The 27,834-nt window shown below is 39.8% G+C and overlaps 2 protein-coding genes across 2 annotated transcripts in view; both read right to left on the bottom strand.

Moving 5' to 3' along the window:
• Window positions 1-5,625, bottom strand: part of LOC149228003 (uncharacterized) — a 48,575-nt gene extending 42,950 nt beyond the window's left edge. The window contains exon 1 of the mRNA XM_089378031.1: window positions 5,135-5,625. Within this exon, the coding sequence (XP_089234157.1) occupies window positions 5,135-5,450 (316 nt within the window). The 5' untranslated portion in view covers window positions 5,451-5,625. The remainder of the gene's footprint in view (window positions 1-5,134) is intronic.
• A 19,939-nt stretch (window positions 5,626-25,564) lies between these two features.
• Window positions 25,565-26,035, bottom strand: LOC149228002 (uncharacterized). The gene has a single exon (XM_089380646.1). The coding sequence runs from the start codon at window positions 26,033-26,035 to the stop codon at window positions 25,565-25,567; it is 471 nt and encodes a 156-aa protein (XP_089236772.1).
• Window positions 26,036-27,834: the final 1,799 nt, after the last annotated feature.

The following is a 27,834-nucleotide window of genomic DNA, read 5'->3' as shown; positions in this document are numbered from 1 at the left end:
CTTAAACCGGCCGGTTTCGGTGACGGGAAAAAATGGCAGTCAAGGTGGACTTGAAATCACATTTTTTTTGTTTAAACTATTTCCTAGCCCCTCTACCCCTCTCCCACGCCTATAAAGGTGACCCAACCCCCTCATATTTCCTCACAACTATCTCATTGCATTTGTGTGAGCATTTGTGAGGAGTTTGTGAGCAATTGGAGTTGGTTTTTGGAGCAACATTGAGGAGGTTCTTGGGCGATCTTTGGAGCGGCATTTGCCATTGAGGAGTTGGTTTTTGGCGCAGCATTGGTTACGTGTGTTTGTTATGATCTCTATATATTACATGTATTGGACAGTGCACTGGGTGCCATTTTGATATAATATGTATATCATGAACATACTTTGATCATATGTTGTCTTCTCTCTATTATTCTAATGCTTTAAGTTTGGAAACATGAATGAAAATCTTTAAAAATATGTTTTTTCAATAAAAATTAAATACTTAATGCACTTTTTACAAACACCGAGTCATTGGAATCAACTAGTCTAAGTAGATACCGAGTCGGAGTTGACCCTCGGTCAGTTCCGAGTCTGATTCCAAGTTTTGAAACATTGGTTGACATTCATTGCCACTTCATCAAATAGTCTGTAGAGGATGAATCAATTGAGCTACAGTGATGTCCTACATAGGACTAAACTATAAACATTTTCACCAAGTCATTGGGTCCTGAAATATAAGTAACATTCTAGGATAAGCTTGGTGTAGTTGCCAACTTAGTAGATTGATCATTGAGGGAGGGTATTAAAATAAATGTCAGATTATAATAGCAATTAAATATTAGACATAGGCATTGATAAAGTCATGTGGACTTTAGGTTAGTTTATGCTTTATTTCACTTTTGTCTGTTTTTTGGTCTATCCCACATTCATAAAGTGGATTGACTAGACTAGCTTGTACCTTTTTATAAGAAAGCTTTTGCTTTCTCATTATGGATGCAATCTTGGTTTTCTTTGTGTGTTCCTGTTATCGTTACAATGGAAGGGCTCTTGACATGTCTTGCGAGGATGGAAGCTAATGTCAATGCTCGCAAACCAATTAATCGTGAGATAGAGATGTATGGGGAGGCTAGCAAACTATTTGGCTTTACAAATGTTGTCCAAGAATGGAGTATTTTGATGCCACACAATCCATTAGAATTTAGAATTTTGAAATTTAATTACATGTTTTATTTGAAGTTGAATTATGTTTTATTTATGTCCTATTTTCCACTGTAATGAAATGTACTTTAAGTCTTTGTTTTTTTTATTTGTTGTAGATGTTTGGCGGCAAAATTACAGTACAAGAGAATCAAATTTATGCAAATTTGCCATTTGGGTCCTCAACCCAACTGTAGCACTTCGGGATGAAATCGCAATTGAGGTCTGTTTGAAAAAATACACTCCAAGGATGACAGGTTAGAACTTCAACTAAGCAACTACAATTATTATCATTTATGACTCTCTAACATATTTATGACCCTAAAAACTCATTAAATGTATTATAACACTCTTACAAATTGGATTTCCCACACCTAAATGATTTGATATGTCCACTACAATCTCCAACTAACTGATGTGGATGTCATCTCCTTGAACTATATTAACATAATGTCCAAGTGGAGGGTAGAGTAAGGGATGCCCATTATGGAGAAGGCACCTATGTGGTTAGAGGAGGAAAAGCAGCAGCACCAAGTGTAGGGGGGGAGTGAGGAGCAACAAGCATGGAGGGCAGAGGAGCTCTTTCACATCAGGGAAGATGATGTGGCAGCATCAGCACCACCTTCTACAAATATTGATATAGCTACGCCCACCAGTCAGCATTAGACATATGATGCTGGACCTTCTGGTAGTAAACAAACCACCTTTTCCCATAAAAGGAGGAGAAGGATTTGATACTAAATAGGTAGCTATTATATTTGTCATTGCAACTCATGATGATGACATACATTTACATATTTGATGTCATTTGTATTAGTAGTCCATTTTTGAGTCCTTGATTGAACAGCTATCACGCTTCAAGATTCACTATCAACTTTTCTGTATCATTTTTGTTTTGGCACCCACTACATAATATATATCAGTGTTTTTTCCGGATTTATGTGCCAATATGTTTATTTGATGTTGTTGTTGGTTTATATGTTTAGAAATTGTAAAAAAATAAATTTATTTTGTATTTTTTAATGCTTACTGTGGTTTGCCAATTTTTGACAATTCTTTTTAATTTTTTCGCCAATGTTGCCAAGAAGCTGTATACTGAAATCTCACAGATTTTTTGCCAAAACCAATTTTTTCAGCCATGATTGATACTGAGACTCCAGTAATTGAATTCTATTTCCAAATCCACCAGTGCCTTGCATTCATATGTTTTGTTGCTCCCAAATCCAACCACCAAACATCATCAATAGTTGAGTTACTTATTAGTGTAGCAATAAACAAGAAGTCTGTTTACTCTTGTGTTTCTATTGAATAATTAGTCAGCACTTACTCTGCTTTTATTGGAGTAAAGATAGCATTTAGGAGTTGCTTTCATACTTCCACATCTTATTCCCATTGGCTGTATTTTTTAGTCCCATTGACCAACTTTGTAATCAGTTGTTGGACATCATAAAATTATCTTCATCTTCATGTTCTTCACAATTTTCACCATAAAAATGGGATTTTGGACTCTCTGGTTTTAGACCTTTATAATTCTGATTTTCAGAATTTACCAACAATCATTCTTAGAGTGCCCCACTCTTGCACAATACAAACATACTTTTGAGTCTTGATGAGAGTTATAATTACCTTTCTCCACTTTACAAAATTATTTGTCTGATTGTTCTTCCCTTTCACCATGAACACTTTGTCGAACGTGCTTACTTCCTCACACAATCAAACTCTTATGCATCGACAAACCAATCAATTCTTCACGTGTTAACTAAGCTACTCTCACGATCAACTTTAAGGAACTTTTAAATGGCTTGTAGGAAGTTGGTGAAGCACTTAAGGTCCACGCTACCAACTGATTGTCTTTAATTTCAGTCCTTGCCACTATTAATTCATCACTAATCGATCTGATTTTTTAAACCAATTCTTTGCTACCATTATCCATCTTGATAGCCTAAAGCAAATTTTTTATATACTTAATTCTGGACTCATCTCCAGTTTCCAAGTATTTTTTAATTTTTCCCAAGCCACCTTAGCATCTTTGATATTCCTTAGATGCTTAATCATTGGTTCTGTTACTGACAAGGTTAAGAATAACAAAGCCTTCTTATTTTTGTTTTAAACAATTTCTATTGTATTAGGATTTATTATAGGTTTGACCTATGTAACCTCTATAACCCGTGGAAAAACCCAAGGGATGCTTCCTCACATATGAGGATAGCATCCCTAATTAAAACTGTCAACATAGACTAGTGCACCTAACTCAAGGGGATTCGAACCAGGCACCTGCTGGCACGGAACTAGCCAAATGCCTAACACATTGGTGACAACTGGTTGATCTAACCCCTTGGGCTTACCCCACAGTTTTTCATATGATGGAATGTTTCCGATTAAAATAGTCAAGGATGCATAAATTTTTCCCTTTTTCTGTGATTCAGATGAGGTATATTGTCCACTAAACTTTTTTTAAAGTTCTGACTAAGTAAACTGAGTTTTATGGATTACCCTTGCTCAGCTGGAAAACTAGAACTCATGACCTCTGTTCTGACATCTGACTGTTGCTCTGGCTTACCATTGTACTGCCACAACCACTGCCTGATATACTTACAGACACTGAAGAAACATTGTAAACACTTCTCCAATACTGCTAAAAAGTTACAAGCAATACTTTCTACTTCTCTCAAACAAACTAGAAATTCTCAGATTTTAAAATACAAATTCATCTGGAAAAAATCACACAAAATAAAGCTCCTTTGCAAAAACACCTAATTCTGGTCTCACAGTCTCCTCTACTTCTGCAAAACACCTAATTCTGGTCTTACAGTCTGCTTTACTTCTGCACAACGTCTGCTAGGAAGCTCACAGAATCACCCTACCACAGATCTCATTGTACACTGAACAAGAGAAAATGAAGTACTCCTGTGATTTGAATGCACACTGTTACAAAGCTTGTATATATGTTGACCACAGTGGTTGTGACAATCAGCCTTCTCCTTAGCTGGTGAGAGCAAACCTAAACTGCATGGCTAATTGTGAATGGCTTTACAGTCACCGTTAATTTAGTCATGTGGCAATGACAATGCGGATGCACGTGTCTAGGAAAGTGAATAATTTGAAGAAATGGAATTTTGGGCAACTTCTTAAAGTATGCGAACCAAAAAAATTCAAACTCATGATAGCTGTCGGAGTCCAATATCAAATTGGTGATAATTTCCCACCGGTCAATATAAAAATGAACAAATTTGTCCTCTGTTGAATCTTCAGAAAACTACGCAATAACGCTTATATTTTGGATCTTCCAGGTGAATTAGATATCTCTCCTACTTTCAAATGAGAATATGGATCGCAGCAGAGATGCGGCTGCCAACAATGCAAAACCACGTTGAACGGAGGAGCTGCCGAAACAGCAACACATGCCAGTAGAAATCTTGGAGATGAGGTAATTTGTACTGCCATTATGACAATAGCCAATGCCTCATGGGTTGTGCAGGTTGAACGAGAAAAATCTACACCCGAGTTACTAAAGGAATTTCACCAATAGGATATCATTTGTTTTGAGGAATGAAACAGAATGTTCGAAGTTCTTGAATAAAGATGCTTTGGTGTGGAAGAATATGTGTATTCTTAGGGGTAGCATTCAAATAGATGTTTTAAAACTTATTATTGGAGAAAGCTCAAGAAAATACAGTTTGCAGGGGGGGTAGATCTCCCAAATCCGAATGCAGTAATCTTGAGATAACCTTTATGAACTGGTGTTTTTAATTAAAACTCTTTCAGAGAGGGTTAAACAGAATCCTGGACTTCCGCTTAAAGCAACTTTAGATTATGACTATGCCCTGTAGCCTTTAATTGTCTTCTGGAATTTAACTATATATGAGCATTTAGCCTATATTGTAAATACTTTGTTATTCCGTGAAGATCCTTTCTTTGGGAAAGAAAAAAAAAGGCACAAAATATGAAGAAGGAATACCTGGTTCCGAGACTGGATCGGAAAGGAGTGCTTGTAGCCTCGAAATAATAGCATGATTGTTCCCTTGGGCGGCCTCGTCTTCCAACAACCTTTTTTTCAAATAGGTAAACTTGTTCATCAGAGATTCATTCTCCTCCTGCAGAGAAGCCCTTTCGTCTTGAAGGCCATCGATACGATATTTCTGACCCGCACTCTTCATGCTCAGCAACAAAACCCCTCCCATTAAAAGCAGGTGAATAAAGCTGTGTTTCCTTTGCATGACATGCTCAATGAAGCCAAGACTTTTCTGATTTTTATTGGCAAAAGAAGGATCCATCTCGGATGTGGAACACTTGCAGTTTACAATTTCAGAGATTGCACAATTGCAAGCACTTCTCCCAAAATTTTCGAGAGGCTGCGAAAGAGATTATTCGAAATGCAAAATTACGTATATTTCTTTTAAGTATTTTTCTTTCCGATAACGTTACCTTTATAACTTGGTTAATGGTCTGCTCTGGAGGTGGATAGGTGGAGACTTACATGCTTTACCGATCTTATATACTTTTAGACTTTACTGTTCTAAATATTTAAAAACTAATTTGAGTCATTAGAAAAACATAATATCTCTAGGAGTTATTATTACATGTCAAATTGCAATTTATTGGGGTTGTATAAACAGGTTACGTTTTGGTTTTTGGGGGTAGTCATCTTTTTTTCCTAAATTTTATTTTTTATGTTTTTTAAATGAGTTTTTATTATATGTATTTGGATTTAATATTTTGTAAAAAAAAATAGTTTTTAGAGCATTAAGATTGTGGAGAGTTTATAATTCAAACTTGTAATCGAAAAAATCCATAAGAAATTTTATACAATTTAATCCAAAAAATCCATAAGAAATTCTATACAATTTAAACCAAAAAGTCGCCATAAAACCTTCCAAAACAACAAATGAATTATTAAAAAAAAAAAAAATCAACATTGATTAAGTTTTAAGTAATGTTATATATATATATATATATAATATAAATATATTTCTTTTGTAAAAGCTTAAAATATATATATATATATATATATATATATATATATATATATATAGTCTCAAGGGTTAGCTTAACTGGTCAAATAAGTGCCTCGCCATTCGGGAGGTCACAGGGTCAATTCTCTCCGAAGCCCTTAGGGTTAGGCCTAGCTATTGGCCACGGGGCTTGATCTCAGATATTTCATCCAGTGACCTTACTGATAAAATCAAAGGTATAATAATTAAATCTATAAAGATCGTCTATGATACTCTAATTTATGATAATAGCTTTTTGGAGGAAGTTTCTTCATACAAATATTTGGGAATGGACATCCATCATAAACTCGGTTGGAATTATAATATTGAGAAAAGGATAAATGAAGGTTGGAAAGCTTACTATGGACTTGAAAAGAATTGTAAGCTCGTTGAACTTTTGATTTGGAATAGAAAAAAAAAACCTCTTGTTTGACTCTCATCACTCCTTTTATTTTATATGGATGTGAGGTTTGGGGTTATAACAGTCCCAGGTTAATGTTTCATGTAATAAAAGGATAATAAAGGGAAAATAAGACCAAGGTCACGAGACATGTATTCCAAGTTGAAAATTGGGTAAACATGATAGTGGGCATCACTTGCGATTTATATGGAAATTGGCAAATGCAAAGAGGCAATAAATGGAACTTAATTATGAAAATAAAAGCAAATAGGAGAAAAGGAAGGTGAAGAGATACAAATATGCATGCAAGGGATATTAGAGGAAAATGAAGAAAAATGAGACATCAATAATAAAGAGACATTAGTGGATCATTGTCAGTTCAGTTTGGCTCTCTCCTTTCATTCTCTCTCTCATACACTCTTGCACACTTAGAGTATTCTTGGAGCATGTTGGCATTCACTTGGATTTGGAGAAAGGACAAGCAAAGGAATGAAGGAGAAGGTTGGATCAACAACTTCAGCAAGAGGATTTTGCAAGTAACGTGTTGCATGTGTGAATGCAGAGTACATGCATTTGTTTATTTGGTTCATTTGTTGTCATTGGCATGGGTTTTGTCTAGTTTGACAGTGGTTTCAGCCTTGCCTTGCCATTTGTTGGATAGGCATGGTGTGATGGGATTCATCATTGGTTGAATTTTGGATTGTCGAAAGGTTTTGGAACCGGGTGAGGTGATCTCAGGAAAATTCCCAAGGGTTGGGGGTGGAAATGATTTTCTCCGGGAATCCCTCGACAGGTGGGTGGAGATGGGAAAATTCCTCAAGGTAAGGTGAATAAATTATGGGCATCTAAGCTTGGTTTGGTTTTGTGATCTCGGGGCCAGTTTAGGTGAAATCACAATAGCTTGAGGGTGGAGGTGGTTTAACCTCTGGAGTCCTCGGTTGATTATGTCTTGGTTTATCCCATGAGATCTCTCATTCATGCTTAGAATATGGCATGGGGGTGATTGGCTAAAAGAAAGATTTGGTTCAGCTCAATCTATGGTCAAGTGGTACATGGAAGTCCTTGATTTGGTTGGCTTTTGCATAAGTGAATAAGAGTTATTTTCCTATCATGATCTATGAGCATGTGTACTTGTTATGATGTTGATGTGCTGGATGTACTTGTTATCATGTTGATGTTATTATGTTGGTGCAGTTATGGAGTTAGGTCAGTGAAAAAAGGTTCCAACTCAGGGATTGACCACCTAGGTTGGTTTGCAACCTCCTGAGTGGTTTGTGGTCTCTAAGGGATGTCAGTTTGTGGTCAAATTGCAGGCCCCACTTCCATAATTGGAAACTGGAGGTTAAATCATGTCATAGTAGTACTCAGCCTCACATTTACCTTGGGAGCTTGTAAAAGCGGGTAAATGTTGGGAGGGGTGGTTACAGATTGGTATTAGAGCTTCAAGGTTCAAACACCTCGACTAGATGGGATGGGTGTGATTGTTATGCATGCATGTTAGTCGTATGCATGCATTGCAATGGCCGTGGTTGTCATGTATATAGTCGATGTTACAGTTGAGTTATCATGCATGATGTGAGATGTTGATAGGCCGATGTCATATATATATATATATTGCTAATCTGAATTGATTTGTGCAGACAAGACAACCTCCCCTGAACTTCATTAAGGTATGCTTGATCATGTTTCTATTTGGTTTATCTAACATGGTATGTTTGCAAGAAGAAGAAGATCAAACATGACGAGAAAAATGATGGATTACAACTCACGTGACTCTCCTTATAGATCAACTGAGCAACAAGGAGATGAGTACAGTCATGACATAGCAGATGCATTGAGAAGTCTGAAGGCAAAAATCAAAAGTTGAAAGGCAGAGATAATGACAGGATAATTAAACCGCAAGAAAGACTTGCCAGAGCTCAGGGAAAGCAAGTTGAGGTTAATGCAGTGATCCTTCAGAGCTTATCATATTTACAGAGACAGGGATAGCCATGGATCAATCATGGACAAGAGGAAAGGACTAATGGGGCATATGGTAGTAGGTCTCGATCAAGATACAAGTTGGACAAGGATGACACAGTCAAAGGTGGCAGATGGTTGGATACACCTGACAGGAGAGGTAGTGCTTATGGGTTCTATTCTAGTTTTGGTTCAGAGAGACATCATTTTCATCATTGACATCATCCTTATAGGAGGAGTGAGAAGCAGTACTTGCCAGATGAGTTCAAGAAAGTCAAGCCTCCTACATTTGATGGAGAGATGAAGAAACCGGAAGATGCAAAAGCATGGTTTCTTGGGATGAAGAAGTTCTTCGAATTGCATGATTATATAGAGAATATGAAAGCCATGATAGTTATTTTCAGTCTTAAAGGAAAAGCAAATATTTGGTGGGAAGACGTGAAGCATGTCAAAGGCATCAAGGTAGAATAGTTGAGTTGGCATGAGTTTAAAAGACTCTTCAGAAAGAAGTACTTGTCTGAGAGATACTATGATGGAAAGGCTAAGGAATTTTATGAGTTGAAGATGGGTTCTATGACAAATGAAGAGTACATGACTAAGTTTTTGGAGTTATTGAGGTATGTGCCTTACCTCAAGGATGAAAAGACAAAAGTTCAAAGGTTCATCAATGGACTGCCATTAATATTCAAGGATCAGATTGAGTATGATGAGCCTCGGTCATTGGAGGAAGTCATCAGGAAGTTGAAGTATTTTTATGAGTAGTCGAAGCATAAGTCTGAGCCTAAGCATGACTAGAAAAGGAATAAGAAGGCTAAAGGAAAATGGCCTCATAAGTGAGAAATACCTCTAGGTGTAGGTGAGAAAAAAAATGTGGCTCCTCGCAAGAAGTTTATTGCAGTTGAGAAGGGACATGGACCTCATCCTAGAGAGCAGCAGAATAAAGGTAGCGACAGAGAACTATTGTAGTGTTGGAATTGTGGCAAAGACCATCACAGGAAGGATTGTCCATTGTACCAGGGTGGCAACCCTCAGAACTATAGTTCCTAGGAGGCGCAGACAGTTGGGGATGTTGGTCATAACATTCCTCGGATTTATGAAGCACTTGATAACATGGAGGCAGATCATCAGACAACCATTATTGAGATGGAAGGTAAGATATGTGATCAAATTGTTTCAATTTTGATTAATCCTGGATCTAATTATAGTTATGTTAGTCCTGACCTAGTGGATAAGTGTGGCTTGAGTAAAGAAGTGCATGCAGAATCTTGGTTGGTGCAGTTGGCTACAAGGACCAAGAAAAGAGTTCATCATTGGGTGAGAGCTTGTGCATTTGAGTTGAATGGTATGCCTACATCAACACATCTAAATGTGCTTCCTTTGGGATCATATAGCATGCTTTTGGGTATGGATTGGTTGTTTACTCACAAGACCAAGGTAGATTGTTATGAGAAGGCTATTGAGTGTCTGGATGATGATGGAGAGGAGAATCTTGCAGGGAAATAAGAAGCCTACATCAGTGAGAATGGTTATAGTCATGCAAGCTAAGCGCAGTTGTAGGAAAGGGTGTGTATTATTTGTAGTGCATGTTTTCAATGATAAGGGAAAGGATGTTGAGGATGATGAAGTCTTGAAGAGGTATCATGTTTTGCAGCAATTCTAGGATGTATTTCATACATAGATTTCAGAGTTACTGCCTCCTAGGGAAGTGGATTTCTCTATTGAGTTGGTACCAAGAGCAACACCAGCATCAAAGGCACCTTATAGGATGAACACTCTGGAGTTGGTGGAATTGAAGTTGCAGCTTAAGGAAATGCTTGATAAAGGATACATAAGGCTAAGTGTGTTGCCCTGGGGTGCACCAGTGTTGTTTGTGAAGACGAAGAATGGTACTCTCAGGTTGCACATTGATTACATGCAGTTGAACAAGGTGACAATCAAGAACAAGTACCCATTGCCTTAGCTTAATGATTTGTTTTATCATTTGAAGGGAGCAACAATGTTTTCAAAGATTGATCTGAGATCAAGATATCATCATGTATGCATCAAAGAAGAAGATATCTACAAGACCGCATTTTGTATGAGGTATGGGCACTATGAGTTTGTGGTGGTTCCATTTGGTCTTACTAATGCTCCAACTACTTTCATGCGTTTGATAAATAGGGTGTTGTGTCCTTATCTGGACAAGTTTGTGATAGTTTTCATTAATAATATATTGATATATTCTAAGAATGAGGAAGAGCATGTAGAGCACCTGGCAACAGTGTTGAGATTGTTGAGATAGCGTTAGTTGTATGCCAATCTCATCTAGTGCAGTTTCTTTCGGTCTCTGATTCATTACTTGGGACATGTTGTTCCCAAGGAGGGGATAATAGTGGATCCAGAAAAGAGTAGAGCTATCAAGGAGTGGTCAGATCCTAGGAATGTGGATGAGGTTAGATCATTCATGGGACTAGCAAGTCATTACAGGAGGTTCATCAGGAACTTCTCAAGGATTACCTATCCTACTACATCTTTGCAGAGGAAAGGAAAAAAGTTTGAATGCTTTGAGGAGTGTGCAGCTAGTTTTGAGCAGTTGAAGCATTTGCTTACAAATGCTCCAGTCTTGAAGATTGCAAATCCTGATAAGGAGTTCCTGGTATGTACAGATGCTTACAAGAAAGGACTTGGTGGAGTCCTGATGCAGGAATGACATGTGGTATGCTATGATTCAAGGGAGTTGAATGAGCATGAGAAGAACTATGAGACTCGTGATCTCGAGTTGTCAACTATCATTCATACCTTGAAGAGGTGGAGGCATTATCTTCTTGGCAGGAATTTTATTATGATGAGTGATCATAGTGGACTAAGGTACTTGTTTGACGAACCAAATATGAATGCTAGACAAGCTAAATGGTTGGCTACCCTCAATGAATTTGGCGTTTGGATTAGATACATCAAGGGAAAAGAGAATCAGGTTGTAGATACTCTCAGTAGGAGATTGTAGGTGAATCATATTTCAACCATGAGCTCTAATGGGACATATTTACAGGAGTGAATCTTGTAGGCAGGACAACATGATGACAGATATCAGCAGCTGAAGCAGAGATTGTAGGAGCAGGGTGAAGGTGATAGGGATGAAGAGTATCACCTCATGGCAGATGGCTTGGGATTCAGGAACATGATTTATGTGCCTGATAACAATGAATTTAAGAAGCTTATCTTGAGGGAGTTTCATGTCAAGCTGTATTCAAGTCACCCAGGATATCATAAGACATTAACGTAGTTAAGAAATTCTATCATTAGTCGAATTTGAAGAAAGAGGTAGCTAAGTTTGTTGCTAGATGTATGGACTTTCAGTAGGTCAAAGCAAAGTGTAAGTATTCAGTTGGTTTATTGCAGCCTATTCTAATTCTAGTGGAAATGGAAGGTCATTTCTATGGACTTCATTATAGGTTCATCGAGGACATCAAAGCAGCATGATTCCATCATGGTTGTGGTTGACATGTTGAGTAAGGTAGCTCACTTCATTGCAGTTAAGTCTACTAATTCAGCTAGTGAGGTAGCTTAGATCTTCATCAGGGAGATAGTGAGGTTGCATGGTGTTCCTATGAAGATTATACCAGGGAGAGATTCCAAGTTCACTTCCATGCTTTGGAAGGATTTGTTTGCAGGTTTGGGGATAGAGTTAGCTTTTAGTACAACTTATCATTTGCAAACAGATGGACAAAAATGAGAGGGTCAATGGGATTCTTGAGGACATGTTGAGGATGTATGTCATGCATCAGTAAAGGAAGTGGGAAGAGTATCTTCCACTGGTAGAATTTGCATATAATAATGGGTTTAGGAATTGATCCAGGTGGATATTAGTGGCCACCTTCATATTCCACCTGTAACTCCAACTAATTTCATTAGTTCCCTTGATTATAACACAATTTACTATTTTTGGTAGTTTTTTCAGGTCTTGAACTTCTAGAGTTGTTTTGACCCCCTAACGGTGTTTTTTTAGGTCTACATACTGTAAATATTGTATTACTTGGAGAGACCTTTCTAAGAAGGTATCATATGTGCCAAACGGAGATCATATAACCAAGTTACAACCCCGAGAAGTTGGTTGTCCAACTAACCCCAACAGAGCCCACAAACTCTTGGTGTTCCATCTCCTAGGGTTATGATTTTGGTTGTTTAGGGTTTCCCTTTGTTGTTCAATTATAAAAAGGCCCTCGAGCCTCATTGTAACATAGTTCAGAAGGCATGTAGCCACCACATCTCTTCTCAGAGATAAGCTACCATCGCCTGAGCTAGTTTATTTCAATTATGCATGTAAACAGTTTTTAGTGCTTTGTTATTAATGAATTGAAGTTATGTTTTTGTTGTCTCTCTATGTTATTGTTTATATTTGTATTTCATTTCGTTCCTTCATAAATATAGATCAATGGTATCATAGTGGTTTTCTCTTTCTATATTTTTTTGTGCATGTCCCCAACAAGGTCAGGGTATAACGAGTTAGGGCTCGAACTGGTTGAACCTTTGCAAGACTGGCCTCATTGACCCTGACGAACTCCCATGGCAGAAGAAAAGAAAGACGAGGGAGCAAGAGATCCTTTGAAAATATTGCTCGAAGAAGCCCTCAAGAGACAAGGGAACATGATGATGGACAACTTTGCCTAGATCCTTCGGTGGATGCCCACAGATGACACATTCCCAAATTTGGCATTCCCATATTTGAAAACTAGATAGATGCAAATGTCATAGATAAATGGTTAAATCTGTTGGAAGAATATTTTCGATTCATGATTTTTCCAATAGGGAAAAAATTACTTTTGCACTCCTCAAAGTTGCCCCACATGTCAAGAACTGGTGGTAAACCTACTGTGAGCAAAAGGATGAGAGGGAACCCTCACTGATTTCATCCACACCCACTTGGAATTCTTTTTGAGACGTCATCAAGGAACAATATTACCCTGTCGGGAGCTATGAAGACAAGTACATATAATGGACTACGTTGCGACAACAAAGGGATCAAGATGTGCATGATCTGACGAATCTTTTCCATGCCCTGCACACAAAGTTAGGTATCAAAGATGATGAGAAACATCTAGTGCTCAAATACCACAATTATTTGCACAAATACATTTAGGAGGAAATGGAGTTCCTGGACATCTCCTCGCTTGGTGCGACATACCGATGTGCTACCAAGATTGAGCAGAGATATAAGTAGAAGAAGTAAGACTTTGGATGTGCAAACCCAAAGTAGAGCAAAGGTGCCCCCAAGCCATAGAGAAAAGGGCAGATCTAGGCCGCGACCCCCAAAGACAACTCCTCGAATCCGCAAGCCAAGAATAACGAGAAGGCGAAGAAGGACACCAACAAGTGGTGTGAGTTCCATAAAACTCTCACTCACAACACAAACGAATGTCGCGTAAAGAAAGCGTTGGTGGTTGAGCTAAAATAATTAGAGACAGATGCATGCTCTAATTCTGAACCAGAACTTGACAAGAGAACTGACAAGGGAAAGCAGATCATTGAAGCATAACCCACTATAATGGTAGATACCACCAAACTCCAAAAGGTGAAACCTGAGGATACAGAGGAGGGGGATAACCTCTTCCACTCATAGATGTGGGTAAAGGGTTCGTCTGTGCAGTTCATCGTTGACAGTGGGATCCAAAATAACTTGATCTCAGCCGAGGTCAATAAGAGATTGAAGTTGCCAACAATGCCGCACCCACAATCGTAACCATCGGGTGGCTCCACCAAAGGAGAGATCTCCGCGTAATCCAACATTATCGCTTGCCTTATAGCATCAAGCCCTTTGCAGATGAGGTATTGTGTGATGTTGCCCCTCTATAAGTCTGTGATGTTTTATTAGACCAACCATACCTTTGGAAGCGTCATGTTGTATATGAATCCATACCTTGTTCTGTTATTATTACTTTGGGTCAGAAATTGTATAAGATACCAGAGGTAGCACCGCATATCGACTTTTCTTTTATCTTTGCTAAACAATGCAGTAAGATAATTTCCCAAACCGGAAAATGTGTCTTCCTTATGACTCGCCCTCAAAGAAAGAGGAAGATTGTGGCCACATCAACAACCTCCAGACAGGGCTCCTCTACATGACAACACACATGGACAAGGTCGTGGAGGAGTACAGGGATATCTTCACCTCACCCATGGGGGTACTCATACATTGTTAGTCCAAGCACCCAATCAATCTAACCCCAGGCACGCCGCTACCCAATGGACCGATCTATCGATGCTCTGCTATGGAGAACGATGAAATCAAGAGAAAATTCAGGAGTTGTTGCAGAAAGGGCACATCAAGCCAAGTTCATCACCCTATGGGAGCCCGATCATGTTGGTACAAAAGAAGGATGGAACCTGGAGGATTTGTATTGACTATCGGGCGCTAAATAAGATCACTGTTCAGAATAGGTATCCAATCCCATAGATTGATGACCTTCTGGACTAGCTCAAGGGGGCCAAATATTTTAGCAAGATTGACTTGAAGTCTGGTTATCACCAAGTACCAATTGAACCCTCTGATGTGTGGAAGACTGCCTTCAAATCTAAGGAGGGCCTTTTTGAATGGTTGGTCATGCATTTTGGGTTGACGAATGCCCCTGCAACCTTCATGAGGCTTATGGATGACATCTTGCAACCCTTCACCAACTCGTTTGTGGTAATGTATTTGGATGACATCCTGATCTTCAACCGGAGTTGGGAAGAGCACCTACACCATATTTGATAAGTCCTCCAAACCTTGTGACAACACAAATTGTGTGCCAATTTGGAGAAATGCACTTCTGGTATGACCCAAGTTCAATATCTGGGGTACATTATCGATGAACAGGGTGTGCTTGTGGACCTATACAAGATACAAGTTATTTGGGATTAGATAGCCCCTACCGCTCTAACAGAGCTCCGAAACTCTCTAGGCCTTGCCAATTTCTACCGCAAATTCGTGTTGGGATTCTCTCATATCACTTGGCCTTTGAGTCAAGTCACCTAGGGCAGAGCGGAAAAAAGTTCTTTTGGTTTGAATACCAACATAAGGAATTTGTCGAGTTGAAGCATCGCCTCCACTCTGCACTAGTGCTCACATTACCAGACCTGCAACAACCATTTGAAATTGAGACGAATCCCTCGAACTATGTTATTGGTGTAGTTCTTACCTAGCAGTGGCATCCGGTGGCATATCACACTAAAACACTCTCAGATGCAATCCGAAAGTATCCCACTTATAACAAAGAGATGTATTCCATTATGCAGGCCTACTGACAATGGAAGCATTACATTCTAGGGAAGGAAACGATCATCCACACAGACCACCGACCCTTGCAGTTCATACAGACATAAGGAAAGTTGCAGAACGATCACCATTAGAAATGGTCCACATATCTGCAATAGTTCCATTTGAACATTAAGTACAAGAAGGGCAACACCAATAATGTTGCAGACTGCCTTAGCCGATCCTTGGTTATGGCCTTCACCACTCTACTTGAATCTTGTGGACACGAGACTTCAGGATGGCTGCATATTTACAAGAGTGATCCAGAATTTGGCACCACATACCAGATGCTCCTAGAAGGCAAGCAAGTTCCAAATTTTCACCTCCAGGGTGCATTGTTATGCCACCTAGGACACCTCTATGTTCCTTCTAGCAAGTGTGCCAAGATGATTTGGGAGGTGCACTGCAATCAGGTTGATGGACATTTTTGGATAGAGTAAACAGTGGCAGTGTTATAGAATTATTTTTATTGGCCGAACCTTCGACAGGATGTTGGTAAGTACATTAGATCTTGCATTACCTATGCCATTTCCAAACCTACAATCAAGAAGCAAGACATGTATACTCCTTTGCCTACTTCTATTCGACCCTGGGAATCAATCTCCATGGATTACATGTCAGCCCTTCCTTCTACCAATCATGGAAACGACTGCGTTTTCATGGTTGTCGACAAATTCTCTAAGATGGCCATTCTGATGGCCTGTAAGAAGAGCATCACAGCAGAAGCCATTGCCAAACTCTTCTTTGAATGAGTATGGGTACACTTTCAGATCCCACAGTGCATTATCTAAGATTAGGACAACAGGTTCCTAAGTACATTCTAGTCAAGCCTTTGGTCATTGTTGGATACCAAGCTCACTAATTCCACGACCTTCCACCCCCCAAATTGATGGCCAAACAAAGGTCGTCAACAAGATGATCGTGCACATCCTACGCATGTAGAACTCAAAGCATTCACGCACATGGGATGAAAGCCTCCCCTATGTCCAGCATAGCTACAACTGAGCTCTCCACAACTCAATTAGCCACAACCCCTTTCAGGTGTGGTTGGGATTCCATTCACTATGTCCCATTGATGTTTCCATACCACTTGCAACTACTTAGGTAGATTTAGCTCATGTCCAGTCCGAAGCGAACAAAGCTCCCAGCTTCATTGAATGCATTTAGCACATATGCCAGCAAGTCCATGACATATTGGACATAGCAAATGCTAATTACAAACAATGTTATGATCAACATTAGGTGCCACAAAAGTTCTAGGTGGGTGACAAAGTTAGGTTACTTTTGTAGAAGGAGCGCCTCATTGGGGCCCACCGCAAGCTTCACCCTCTCCGATATGGGCCTTACACCATCACTAAGGCTGTAGGATACAATTCTTTCAAGCTCAGCATTCCACTGTTCCTTGGCCTACACCCATTATTCAATGTAGACTGGCTGTGGCCATACTTTCCCCCATTGCTAGACACATCAGACATTGTTGAGCATCTAACACAACAGAGCTCAGCCTGAGTTGTATTGAACAGGCCATGACTGATAGGATCATGGACACACAATTCAAGAACACTCGCTAGTAGAGGATCCAACTATATCGAATTGTCAAAGAAGACCAACTCCTCCACCAGGGCAAGTGGTTCACTGGGGACTAGGCTCAACAAAAAATTCCTCACCTCATGGAGGCTCTGCATGCAATGGGGACCATTGCTTCCTAAGGGGGGAGGATTGATCCAAGTGGATATTGGTTGCCACCCACTTATTCCACCTAGACCTCTAGTTGGTTTCATTATTTTCCTTGATTATAGCACAATTTACTATTTTTGGCAAATTTTCAGGTCCTAAGCTTCCGGAGCTGTTTTGACCCCCTAAACGACGTTTTTTTGAGGTCCGCAAAAGACCCATAGCCAACATATGCCCCAAACAGAGATCACGTGTCCAAGTTACGACCCTATGAAGTTAGTTGTCCATCTAGCCCTAACGAGGCCCACAAACTCTTGTTGTTCCATCTCCTAAGGTTAGGGTTTTGGTTGTTTATGGTTTCCCTTTGTTGTTAAATAATAAAAAGGCCCTTGAACCCCATTGTAACACAGTTCAGAAGGCATGTAGCCGCCACATCTCTTCTCATAGATAAGCTACCATCGCCTGAGCTAATTTATTTCCATTCTGCATGTAAACAATTTTCAGTACTTTATTATTAACGAATTGAAGTTATGTTTTCGCAGTCTCTCTATGTTTATGTTTATATCTATATTTCATTTCGTTCCTTCATAAATCTGGATCAGGAATCCTTGAAGATCCGGGTACTAAACCAACAAGAGTGTCCGATGAAGAATGGAAGAAGTTGGATCGGAAGGCAAAGAGCACAATACGATTGTGTGTCTCAGATTTAGTATTGCTGAATGTATAAGGGGAAACTACGACTAAGGCTTTGTGGGATAAGTTAGGGACTTTGTACCAATCTAAGTCTTTGGTGAATAAACTGTTCCTACGGAAAAAGCTGTATAACCTGAAGATGAAAGATGGAGACCCGGTGACAAAGCATATGAACACATTTAATACTGTGGTAAGTCAGTTATTATCTGTTGATATTAAAATTTCAGATGAAGATAAGTGCATCAGTTTGTTGTGTTCTCTACCAGATTTGTGGGATAGTTTGGTTATTTCAATAGGTAGCAATGCAACTGCCTTGCAGTTTGATGAAATAGTCTCATCCTTACTGATGGAGGACATGAGATGGAAAAATATGGAGAGCCATAATGGTGATGCCTTGTCTGTACGAGGAAGGTCCTAGAATAGAAACAAAAATAAGTTATCGAGTGGGAGATCTAAATCTAGAGGGAGATCTAAATCTCCAGGAAAACCTATAAAGGTGTGTTGGAAGTGCAGAAAGGAAGGGCACTATAAAAGGGACTGTAAATCTAAAGCTCCCAATAAAGGAAAGGGATCTGATGATGCTCCTTCTGCAGAGGCTAAAACCACCTCAGTTGAAGGTGGGGATGTGTACTTGTATTCTTCAAGTACACATGTAGATCATGAGGCATGGTTGATTGACTTAGGTGCATCCTTTCACTTCACTCCTCATAGAGACTGGTTCTGCGAGTATGAGAAATATGATGGTGGTGATGTCTTCTTGGGGGATGACAGGAAGGCTAGAATCGTTGGTTGTGGAAAAATCAAGTTGAAGTTGCAAGGTGGAAGGATTAGAACACTTCCGGTGATCTGCATATTCCTGCATTAGCCAGAAATTTGATTTCTGTAAGAAAGCTGGATGATGCAGGTGTAAAAACAATGTTCGAGAAAGATACCTGCAAGATGGTTTGGGGAGCATTGGTATTGATGCGAGGAGTTCGGATTGGAACTCTGTACAAGCTGCAAGGTAGCACTATTGTTGATGGGTGCAATAGTTTTGTGGTTCCTGAAAGTGGAGCAGAAAATCTAGTGGTCTCTGGAGAAAAGACCATGCTATGGAATCAAAGGCTTGGACATAATGGAGAGAAGAGCCTTCGAATACTTCATGGTAAAGGTATGACTAATAGCTCTCTGGATTTTTATTTCTGTGAAAATTGTGTATATGGGAAGCAGAATTGGGTGAGTTTCCCCTCTGGTGGTAAGAGGGTGAAACAGATATTAGAGCTTGTGCACAGTGATGTGTTTGGACCTATGAAGGTTTCATCACTCGGTAAGTCTATGTAGTATGTATCATTTATAGATGACTTCTCAAGGAATACATGGATATATTTACTCAAGAAGAAATCTGAAGTCTTTGACAGGTTTAAAGAATTTAAGGCTCTGGTGGAAAACCAGACAGAGAAGAAGATAAAGGTGTTGAGGACAGATAGTGGTGGAGAGTTTTGCAAGAAGGAATTTGAAGAATTCTATAAGAAGTGTGGTATAGAATGACAAAAGACTACTCCATACACACCTGAGCAAAATGGAGTTGCAGAAAGAATGAATAAGACGTGATGGAAAGGGCAAGAAGCATGCTCAGTGGTGCTAGGTTAGGAAAGGAATTTTGGGCAGAGGCGGTGGAGACTGCATGTTACCTGGTCAATAGATCACCTTCATCAGCATTGGAGGATAAGACTCCACAAGAGGTATCAACTGGTAAGAAACCCTCTCTTTCACATCTGAGGGTATTTGGATGTGATGTATATGTACATGTTCCAAAGGAGAAAAGAACAAAGTTGGATAGTAAATTTGAAAAGTGCATCTTTATTGGGTATAAGGATGGTTTAAAGGGTTATAAGATTTGGAACCCATTAACAAGGAAGGTTGTGTACAGCCGAGATGTGGTGTTCAAAGAGGTGAAAGATGTTATTAAACATGAATTCCAACCAAAGGAACTTGAGAAGATAGAGTTTGAGCTAAAGGAGGAAGAATCGGACCCTACAGCAGAAGAGGAATCAGAAGATGAACATCCACAAACTTTGGTTGTGAGAAGATCAGTTCTAGAAATAAGGCAGCCAGAAAGGTATAGTCCATCTGCTTTCTGTTCAAATTTTGGTTTATCTATTACTGATGATGATCCCATATCTATGAAGGAAGCAGTAGATTTAGAGGATGGAAAACTCTGGAAAGAGGCCATGGTTGATGAAATGGCATCTTTGCACAAAAATGAGGCTTGGGATCTGGTGGAGTTGTGGGCTGGAAGGAAACCCATTGGAAGCAAATGGGTGTTCAAGAAGAAGACGAATGCAAAAGGAAAGGTGGAGAAATACAAAGCTCGGTTGGTAGCATAAGGTTATTCCCAGGTGTCGGGAATTGATTTTGGTGATATTTTTTCTCTTGTTGCCAAGGTAGCTTCTGTTAGATTACTTTTATCTGTTGCTGTTGCTTTTGATTTTGAGGTAGAACAGATGGATGTGAAGACGACATTTCTTCACAGGGATCTAGAAGAAGAGATCTACATGAAGCAACCTAAAGGCTTTGTGATGAAGGGTAAGAAAGAATTGGTATGCAAGTTAAAAAAGTCTCTGTATGGGTTAAAATAGTCACCAAGGATGTGGTATCAGAAATTTGATACATTTATACAGGGACTTGGCTTCACTAGAAGCAAAGCCGATCATTGCGTGCATTTTAAATTAATTGGTGATTGTGTTATTTATCTAGTCTTGTATGTGGATGATATGTTGCTGGTTGGAAATTACAAAGAAATTATCTAGGATTTGAAGACCCAATTGTCCTCCAAATTCGACATGAAAGATCTTGGTGCTGCAAACTATATTTTGGGCATGGAAATTAAAAGAGATCAGGCAAAGAGGAAGCTATGGTTAAACCAGAGGAAGTATGTCGAGACAATAGTGCAGAGGTTTAATATGCAGGATAGTAAACCGATGAAGGTTCCTATTCTTGTAGGTGTAAAGTTATCTGTTGAACAGTGTCCCAAGACACAAGAAGAGGAAGAGGACATGTCCTGTGTTCCATATGCAAGTGTTGTCGGTAGCATGATGTATGCGATGGTATGTACTAGACTAGACATTGCACATGCAGTGGGAGTATTGAGTAGGTTTATGTCAAAACTAGGGAAGGAGCATTGAACATCAATGAAGCAGGTTTTCAAACAATCTGTAGTGGCACTATCAACTACAGAGGCAGAATACATGGCAACCACTCATGCAAGCAAGGAAACAGTTTGGTTGCAGAGATTGTGTTCAAGTATGGGGTTAGTACAAGGATCTATAAGGATAGACTGTGACAACCAAAGTGCAATTTTCTTGGCAAAGAACCTTGCTGACCATTCAAAGACAAAGCACATTGATGTTCAGTATCACTTTGTGAGGGATATGATAGAAGACAAAAAGGTGTTGCTGGTAAAGGTGGACACTTTGAAGAATACTGCAAATGCATTGACGAAATCTGTGAGCTCTGAGAAGTTCTATTGGTGTATAGAAAGAATGGGCGTTGTAGGGATGAATAAATGACTAAGCTCTCTTATGCCCCCCTCTAGAAAGAAAACAACAAGTGGGAGAATGTTGGGTTGTGTTATATTCTTTCCACGACCAGCTGCCCTAGTGAACCCGGGGGTTAGAGGGGGGGCGGAGCCCCCCTTCGTTGTGCCAATTGTGCAGCGGGGGGGTCACAGGGGATTTTGAGGGGGGGCGCTTAGCCCCCCTCTACGGGGTCTGAGGCAGCACCCCGAGGATTTTTTTTTTGGACCCTATATTAGGTGGGCGGACCTACCTATGGTTTTGTGCATGGTTTTCGCACATGGTTTTGGGCGCAATGGTTTTCGGTCCATGGTATTGGATGCTTCGGCATGTATATATATGTATTGTAACTTTAAAAGGAACTTAATGAAAAATCAATCTAGTAGTCCCGAGTTTGGGATCTAGGGGAAAATCTCTGCGTATATTTGTTTTATGTGTTATGATGTAGGAGCATTCGTCAAAGATTATAAGACCAATGAGTCTTATTTCACATTTACTAAAGGGAGTGGGTTCCCTTAATCATTTTATTTATTTTCCTAAGTTTAGTTGAGTTTGAAGAAATTTAAGTTGTAAATTTAAATTGTGGAGAATATGTCGTGAATGTAGAGACTTTAGAGACAATTGAGTAATCCTAGGAAGAGTGAGGATTTGAGGGATTTAAAAGCTTCATTTAGGATTTTGTTTGAGAAAAGAGTGGAGCTGAAGAGATACTTTAGGAGAAAGTGAGAGATTGCTGGATGTGAACTAAATTGGTTCATGAATCCGTATTTGTATAAATTGTGATCTTTTGAATAATTAGAGGTTAGAGAGAGAGAGAGAGAGAAGGAGAGAGCTAGATGTTAGAGAGTAGAAGTGTGTGTGAGTGGGATATGACGAAGGCCATTTGATTGCATATCAGGCCCGTGAATTGTGTAAGTTCTTGTGTGATTATAAATTAAAATTTGGCAGAGTTTGTCAAGAAAAGCATGTATGTGTGTTTATGTAGATTTCCGAATTATTGAAGGATCAAATGTAAAATTTGGTATCTTTCTATACCTCTCTAATTTATGCGCACAGATGGTCAAACCCCGAATGTTTTTATTCTCCCTTTGAAATAATTGAAGTAAATTGTTTTACAAGTTGAAAGCTCGGTTTTCTTTGGTATAATGGGCTTGAGGTATTGGAATACTCTGGGCAATTAAAAGCTTTCTGCACCAAATTTTCCTTAGAATTGCACTGCAAGTCTATTGTGAACCTTAATCTTATCAGGTGATCTCTTGAGTTCCGGCATCGGTTAACAGTGAGTAGAAGTAGACTATTTATTGACTAAGCTACAAAGGGATAATAGTGACAGTCTAAACTTGGCGGAAGGGCAAATTCTTGGCGAAACGAAGAAAACCCAGAGAAAATTCGTGAGAACCCCAAGAGAAGATTTGAACCGTCCGACCGAGGTCAGAGGTTAATTCCAAAACTGGACGCGATAAATTATAGAACTGAGTTAATAGCTCAGTTAATCGGGACTGTCCGTTTGAAAGGGTCAGATCCGATGGTAATTGCGTCGAAAAGTGCACGAGTTTTAATATAAAAAACGGATGTGATATTTTATGGAATACGATTTAATCCGGTTGGATTCCGGATCGATTGTAGCCATTCATTGTGAAGGTACGAGATCCGACAGATATCGCTATGGAAAATGATCGCGAGTTAATTTAATTTTCGGACGCGATAAGGATTGAACTGGGATTTAATTAATTTGGGATCCGTGAAAAAGGTCGGGGTCTAATAGTTTAATTAAACAGGGGTTTAATTGTTTAATCTCTGGATTTATGTAATTGACGCAGCTTCGTTTCATCAAAGTGGGACTGGCAGACTTGGTAAAGTTTTTTTCCCCTTGGAAAAAGTCGCTTTTCATTAAGAAGGAAAATTACATTTTGTAGATGCAAGAGCATATACTGTACGTGGGGCTAAAAGCCCATCCAGTTTGAGTAGTCAAGATAAGAGTCGTGCTCCACGCAGGGAGACACTACTCTGTTACTGAGATTGCAATATATAATAAGTACTTACTCTACGCAGAGAGTATAAAAAAAAATTGTCATATATAAGTCTATTTCCATTGTGCATATATATATAAAAATTATATAAGCAAAAATATTTCAAGCTCCTTTTGAGCTAGTTAAACTGATATGTCTATAAAAGGTCGATGATAGTACTGATGGAAAGTTCCATCCTTCTGCTCCAGTATCCTCCACGTTCCTATAGGCCTGTGCGCTACTTCCTTGGATAGCAAATCGGCAACTGTGTTCCGCTCCCTATATATGTGATGACAAATAAATGTGTCAAATAAATTTATAAGTCTATGGACTTCTTCCATGATATGTCTCAGAGAATATGCATTACAATTTGCTTTTTTATTTATCCAATTGCATACAGTTTTTGAATCTCCAAATAGTTGTAAGTTTCTGCATTGTTTTTCCAGTGCAAATTGTATGGTGTATTTTGTTGTGATAAGCTCAGCAAAATTGTTAGTCCCTCTGCCCAATCCCATTTGTATTTTGTAATAATGGGATGCTGAAAGATGTAGTATAGCACCTCCCCCACATCCTGTGTCTTGTGTTGAGCTGTCAAAATATGCCCAGGGATGTGCATGGTTTATGCTTTCAGGAATGATATGTTTGGGAGTAGAGCTAGCTTCATCCTCCAGAATGAGATGGTAGTCAGTTAGTATGCGGGCAATTATGGTCGGCCAGTAGGGGAGGGAGTTCTGAAAGATATATTTATTACGGGCAATCCAGATGGCCCAACAAGTAAGAATGGGAAGAGTTTTGGCTTTCGTTGAGGGGACGGTAGTCCACCATGCTTCCCAGGCTTCCCGAACTGACATGCCCTGCCATTGTGGAAGCGAGGGTATATGAGAGCGAATAGAATCCCATAGCTCTTGTATGGATGGGCACATAAGGAAAAGATGATCCACAGTTTCGTTGTCTACTTTGCAAAGGCTGCACCAGAATGGTCCATGAAAGGATCTTTTGCTTAAATTTTCTCCTGTGGGGATCTTGTGTCTCAAAATGGTCCACATGAGGAGTCTCAATCTGGGTGGTGCTTTTAATTTCCAAATGATGCTCCACCAAGTTTCACATAATGGAGGTTTTTTTGAGTCCATTAGGGCTATATAACCTGCTTTTGGTAAATATTTCCCATGATTAGCTTGTGCCTAGACTAACTCATCCTCCCCTTCCTATATCCTGATGTGAGATTTAGTGAGGGCCTTTGTGTATTCTTTCCAATGTTGTAGCCATGGTTGAGGAATTTGCAATACCCTCCGAGATTTCTAGGCTTGTTGCGAGAATGTGGAGTGGTCATTATCCGCTATATGGCTAAGGTGTGTGATTTCTCTGGCAGTTAGGTGTGTTCTAAGCTCCTCAAGGAGCCTGTGAGCGTTCCCACATCCGATCCAGGGATCAATCCCTATTCTGACGGCTGCTTCTGACTGTATTCTCCATGTGAGGCCATCCTTGATAAGAGACATTGCTTATAAAACTACTTTCCATATGTTTGATATGCTAGCACAATTCCACTGTGGTTGTCGTAGCCAATCCATGAAGTTTATAGGAGCTATGTAATTTGAGATAGACATCGCTGTCCACAAACTACGTGTTGTGATTAGTTGCCACCCTAGTTTGGCCGCCGGGGCTGTAGAGAAAGTGCCTAGGCTTTTAATTCCCCATCCTCCCCATTTCTTGGGGAGAGCAAGGGATTCCCACTTAGTCCATGCAAAAATCTTTCCCGGCTGCTTCCCTTTCCACAAGAATCTACAACATAGGTTTTTTATTATGGCAAGGATTCCCCTGGGTATCCAAGCTAATGCCATCTAATATACTGGGGTTGCTTCCAGAACTGCTTTGATGAGGATCAGCCTTCCTGCTCTCGACAAATATTTGTGGTACCAAATGTTAAGCCGTTTTTCCATTTTGGTGATAAGCCAGATCCAATCAACGTTCTTATATCCAAGGGGCTTTAATCTATAACCCAAGTATTTGAGGCCCTCCTCCAGATGCTGTAGGGTGTAGGGAAATCTTCGCAGGGCATACTGTATCTCATATGGAGAGCACCCTATAGTCGTTATAGTGGACTTAGCTTCATTTACCTTCATGCCTGTGGCTGCTAGGAAGATAGATACAGAGTTATGAAGAGAAGTCAAGTCACCAATACTCCCATTAAGGAAGAGCAACACATCGTCTACAAAGAGTAGGTGCGTCAATGTGCATCCTTCTGTGATCCGGATACCACTTAGCCTACCCCGTCGATGTTCCTCCTTCACGATATGGCTGAGACCTTCCATGATGAGTAAGAAAAGTAACGGGGACAATGGGCATCCCTGTCTGAGGCCTCTCTCAGAGTGAAAGAAAGGTGAGGCCACTCCATTTATAAGAACATTGCATGATACATTAGTAATGCAACACATAATCCATCTAATGAATTCATATGGAAAACCTAAGTGTGTTAAGATCATTCTAATATATGGCCAATTTACTCTGTCAAAGGCTTTCGATAGATCTACTTTTAGGACCATACCTTTGAGCTTTTGGGTCTGTATAGAATGGAGGATTTCTTGAGTGGTTCCGACCGCTTCATGGATCTATCTATTCTGAAGGAAGGCAAATTGTTCAGCTGAGATGTGGTTAGATAGGATTGGCTTGAGGCGATTGGCTATGATTTTGAAAATGATCTTGTAGATACAGTTACACAAGGAAATGGACCGAAAATCATTGAAAGAGATAGGGTTGTCAGATTTGGGTATGAGAGCGATAAAGGTTGAGTTAAAGGCCTCATGCATTCTTCCACAGGTTCTGCATTCTTCAATGACTTGTAGGAGGTCCCTTCCCATAATTTCAAAGAAAGCTAGGTCGAATTCCACATTCCAACCATCCGGGCTTGGGCTTTTGTCTCGCTTAAACTATTTTAGGGTGACTTCCAGTTCTCCCAAGGTGACTTCCTTCGCCAATTCCAAAGCATCCTCCTGGTCAACAAACCTAGGAAATATCTGAGCTGTTCTCATGATTTCAACAAGGGTAGCATTGGGAGGGGCCTTGTATATGTTCTTGAAGTGATATGTAGCCAAAGCTGCTAATCGGGGGAAGGTATTCACTGTCTCACCTTGTTCATCTGCTAGCTGCCAAATAGTATTTATCGCTTTGCGCCCATTCGCAAATTTGGGGTAGAACTTGGTATTATCATCCCCTTCCTTAAGCCAAATGGCTCTGCTTCTCAGTCGCCAGCTTTCCTCCCTATCCTTCAGAATCTGACTCCTCTTAGCCAGTAGGGAGGTTATATGATCTTTGTGTTCGGGGGAAGAGTATATCCCACCATGTTCATTCTCAAAATTCTCAATTGCCTCTTCTGTCATCTTAAGGATATGGTCTTCCAAGGTTCTCTTTTTGTGTGCCCATATTTTAGAGAGTTTCTTTAGTTCTCTTAGGTTTTTGCAAAACCTTTTGAGATTGTCCTTTCTGCCACAGGGGGGTGAGCCTTCCAGAAATCGGTAACTAGGCATATGTATTCTGCATCTCTTAGCCATGCAGAGTTGAATTTGTAAGGTGCTTTTGGTTTGTGCATTCCCCCTCTTATTTCCAGATAAATCGGCCTATGATACGATAATCCCCCTGAGCCAACCCAATGTCTAAATCCTTGGCCCATGTTCAACAGGTTCTCCTTGATGAGGAATCGATCTAGTCTTCTGGAGAGACTATCATCTCCTGATCTGTTGTTTTTCCAAGTAGGTAGGATTTTGGAGGAGGGGATATCAATAATATTATGTTCCTCCAGTCTGGTCTCGAAGAAATCCGAGAGGTTATCTCTTTGTGCATTGTGCCCCCAAGATTCCGCAAAGCCGATGGAGAAGTTTAAGCTCCCCCCCCAAATGAGCTTGTCCTTTTGGAGGATGTGAGGTTTTAGCAGCCTGTTCCAGAATTCTTCCCTATTGTGACAGGGGCCATAGATGTTGATAATCCTAAGCTCTGTATTGAGTTTAGAAGAGTATATATCTGCTCCCAAATGACCAGAGCTTCCCCAAATATTGCAGATTCTGATGGTGCGGTTGTTAACTCCTAGAGCCAATCCCCTAGATCTCCTGAATGCATC

This window comes from Pinus tabuliformis, chromosome J (assembly GCF_031772625.1).
Source record: "Pinus tabuliformis cultivar Carrire ecotype Pingquan chromosome J, CPIR1, whole genome shotgun sequence".
NCBI lineage: Eukaryota > Viridiplantae > Streptophyta > Pinopsida > Pinales > Pinaceae > Pinus > Pinus tabuliformis.
Note: the sequence above shows the minus strand (reverse complement) of the source record. Positions and strands in the feature narration are given on the sequence as shown.